The following is a 1,769-nucleotide window of genomic DNA, read 5'->3' on the forward strand; positions in this document are numbered from 1 at the left end:
GGTGGTGAATCACTTTAGAAACAATAAATATTGGGTTAAAGTTGCGGGAAAGTTGCGGTGTTTTGGGCAAAGTTGCGATTTTGCGGGGTTTGCTTGATTTTGCGTTAATAGTTGCGATCGCAACATCGCAAAATCCTGGAGGGTCTGAACAACAACGTACAGATGCAGAAGAGGAGTTTGTGTGTTCGTGTCGTACCATTTCCGTGCTGTCAGCAGCAGAGAAGTGGTTGTCGTTGTCGGCTCCTTCAAAGTGGACGGTCCAGGTTCCCGGTGAGCGTGGATGTGGAACCAACCTACAGAAACCTGAGAGGAAACAAATACAGACAGCAATTATCAAAGTACTCTTTTTGTGTTTTAGATGTCATAAATACAGACATGAATTTATGTTTTGATGAGTTTTTTCGATCAATTCATATCAAACCGCCGACGTCATCAGAATATCCGTTTACCTCTCTGCAGCAGCGGCTCCAGGAAGTCCTGCAGGCCGTTTGGGAGGTTTCGCACCACATCGCAGGAGTAGCCGTCCTCGGGGAGGAGGAAGGGCAGCTGGAGGTCGGGGTCCTCCTCCAGCTGCACCTCTCTGCCGTCGCTCCTCGCCAGCTCGTCCGCCGTGTTTTCTGCCACCGCCACCACGTGGTCGATCAGCTCCTGCACAAGCAAATCACAGCGGGACCCGTTGGACGCGTCGCATCCGAAGCTCAAAGATAACATTTGTTTCTTTTTTCCTTTCTGTATGTGCGTTCAGCTCACGGGCGGGATGTACGGCTCGTCGGGGGCGCAGTGGTAGTTGGTCATGAGGGCGTGGAGCTGCAGGGAGTTCAGCTTGAAGCAGGTGTTGTGGATGTTCTGCACATCCTGCATGGAGTATTTGTCCATAGTCAGCAGGGTGGTGGCCTGGAGGACGCACACAAACAAAAACAATTGTTAAATTGGCCATATATATGTTTTTAGGTTCCATAATTATCCCTCAGCTGACCTGCACGATCCGGCTGAGGTGGCAGTCGGCGGCAAGCTCCAGGCCCTGCTTCTCGGCCCAGGCCTCGATGTGGCTGAGCTGCTGCCGGAGGATGGCCCCCCAGTAGTGACAGCAGAGCCCCGACTCCGTGTCCGTCACCAGCTTGTTGAACAGCCACATGTTGATGAAGTGGAAGAGCTGCGAGAAGAGCTGGATGGTCAGGGCGGCGTTGACTCGACAGCGCCGCAGCAACGACATGGCCCCCGTCAGCGTGTGCAGGACGTCCTCTGGAAGGACAAACAGCAGCATGAGGGCAACCTGTTCTTTCCTTAGCTGTCTTAAAGCCTTATTAAGAATCCACAGTTTGTAAAAATCAATTACAAAACCCCTAACAATCTGATCAATGTAAATGAGCAGGAAGTTCAGGACGAACTGTCAAGTTTTCTTAAAGATTTTCATCAGATTTACTTTTCTTTATTGTCAAATGAACAATATTTATCTCCAGTATTTAGTATTGGATTGAAGTGAACCCTTTAACAGTATATCAAGACTTTTGCATCCTACTTTAATATGATTAACAGACCCTCCAGGATTACGCGATGTTGCGATCGCAACTATTAACGCAAAATCAAGCAAACCACGCAAAATCGCAACTTTTTGCAACTTTGTCCAAAACACCGCTACTTTCCTGCAACTTTAACCCAATATTTATTGTTTCTAAAGTGATTCACCACCGTTTCTGCGGTCTAGTCTCTTCTTTGTGGGTTTGTGTAGCGTGGAATACAAAATAAGCCCAAATAACTCACAAAGAAGA

General features: G+C 48.3%; 1 protein-coding gene across 2 annotated transcripts in view; it reads right to left on the reverse strand.

Annotated features, from left to right (window-relative positions):
* The window catches only part of afdna (afadin, adherens junction formation factor a), a gene marked incomplete in the record, with an annotated part of 91,694 nt that overhangs the window by 33,596 nt on the left and 56,329 nt on the right, over nucleotides 1–1,769 (reverse strand). For both annotated transcript variants that reach the window (XM_025009404.2, XM_025009403.2), the window contains 4 exon segments: nucleotides 197–303; nucleotides 450–648; nucleotides 751–894; nucleotides 977–1,242. In XM_025009404.2, the coding sequence (XP_024865172.1) occupies nucleotides 197–303; nucleotides 450–648; nucleotides 751–894; nucleotides 977–1,242 (716 nt within the window).

This window comes from Kryptolebias marmoratus, linkage group LG19 (genome assembly GCF_001649575.2).
Source record: "Kryptolebias marmoratus isolate JLee-2015 linkage group LG19, ASM164957v2, whole genome shotgun sequence".
In the NCBI taxonomy this organism is placed as follows: domain Eukaryota; kingdom Metazoa; phylum Chordata; class Actinopteri; order Cyprinodontiformes; family Rivulidae; genus Kryptolebias; species Kryptolebias marmoratus.